This window comes from Geospiza fortis, unplaced genomic scaffold (genome assembly GCF_000277835.1).
Source record: "Geospiza fortis unplaced genomic scaffold, GeoFor_1.0 scaffold425, whole genome shotgun sequence".
Classification (NCBI taxonomy): domain Eukaryota; kingdom Metazoa; phylum Chordata; class Aves; order Passeriformes; family Thraupidae; genus Geospiza; species Geospiza fortis.
The window spans coordinates 2,761,726-2,763,015 of NW_005054387.1; the positions used below are offsets into that span (position 1 = coordinate 2,761,726).

The window sequence follows — 1,290 nt, forward strand, 5'->3', positions numbered from 1 at the left end:
GGGGTGGCCGGTGCCCAGGCGGGTCCTGCCAAGCGCTCGGCTTGAGTCTCCTTGGGAGAGGTGTTCCCAGCCCGTGCCGGGGGCCGGAGGGCACGGAGGGGAGGGGTGGCTGCAGCGCCAGCTCCACGCTGCCCACACCTAGATAGACACCTCATATTCCCTCGTGTCCTGCAAAGAAAACAGACTGCAAGGGGTTGGACACAGTGCAACGGGGTGCCCGGGACAGGGATAGGGCATCTCCCATCCCATAAGGAGCTGGGGGCACATCCCAGACTACAGAGAGTCCTGGGGATGTGTGTCCCATCCCAAACATGGGTCCTGGATCAGTGTCCATCCTGTCCATGGTCCTTGGATGGATATCCCAGAGAGTGTGTGTGGTCCCTGGATTGATTGATTAGTTCATTTCTGAACTAATGTGTGGTGCCTGGATGGATACCCCGCCCCACATGTGGTCCCTGTGTTCCATCCTGTACATGGTCCCTAACTGGATGTCCATCCCTGAACAGTCCCTGGGTAGATCCATCATCCCACGGGTGGTCTCTGGGTGCATGTCCCACCCCCCGTGCTGCTCCTGGGTGGATGTCCTATCTAATGGAACACACGACCCCATCCCACACCTGTCCCAGCCCGTGGCACAGGTGGCCCATGCAATGCAGGGTCCCCAGGGTGCCCAGCCCCACATGGGGGGTGTGGGGGCCAGTACTTACTCCTGTCTCATAGGTGGGATTGTCAAAAGCCGACTCCACGGTGATGTGGTCGTAGGGGTGGGAGCCAGCAAGGGGCAGCTGCAGGGCTGGCTTCCCCTGGAGCCTGTGGGGAAAGGGCAGCTGCAGTGGGCACTGGGGGGGGCTGTGGGGTCCCATGGGGTCACAGGGGGCCACTCACTTGGAGAAGTAGAGATAAATGCCCCCGATGAGCAGGGCCACCACCAGCACGGGCAGGAAGACAGCGATGGCCACGTTGGTGCCCTCCAGCGTTGTCCCCGAGGGCACAGCCTTGGCCACAGCTGTCCGGGAGGGAGAATTGGGGGCTCACCCAGGGGACACCCCACATCGGCCGCACCCCGGGTGCCCCTCCACGCTCCGGCACCCCAAAACACCCTGTCCCTTACCATCCAGGTTGCGGTTGCTGTAAAACTCATCGTAGGAGGCTGGAGGAGGCGGAAGAAAGAAACCAACAGCAGGGGTGAGAAGTGGGGTGCCGAGCGGTGCCGGCGGGGTGCTGGGGTGGGGGGGGCTCGTCTCACCCGCCTTGCAGATGGGAGGGGATCCGCTCCAGCGTGAGGGGGGC

The 1,290-nt window shown here is 63.0% G+C and overlaps 1 protein-coding gene across 1 annotated transcript in view; it reads right to left on the reverse strand.

Annotated features, from left to right (window-relative positions):
- Positions 1–6: 6 nt before the first annotated feature.
- SEZ6 (seizure related 6 homolog) overlaps positions 7–1,290 on the reverse strand; it is a 9,784-nt gene continuing 8,500 nt past the window's right edge. Inside the window, exons 12-16 of the mRNA XM_031060628.1 lie at positions 1,247–1,283; positions 1,112–1,150; positions 886–1,006; positions 708–810; positions 7–168 (exon numbers count right to left, since the gene is read on the reverse strand). Of these exons, the coding sequence (XP_030916488.1) occupies positions 139–168; positions 708–810; positions 886–1,006; positions 1,112–1,150; positions 1,247–1,283 (330 nt within the window). The 3' untranslated portion in view covers positions 7–138. The remainder of the gene's footprint in view (positions 169–707; positions 811–885; positions 1,007–1,111; positions 1,151–1,246; positions 1,284–1,290) is intronic.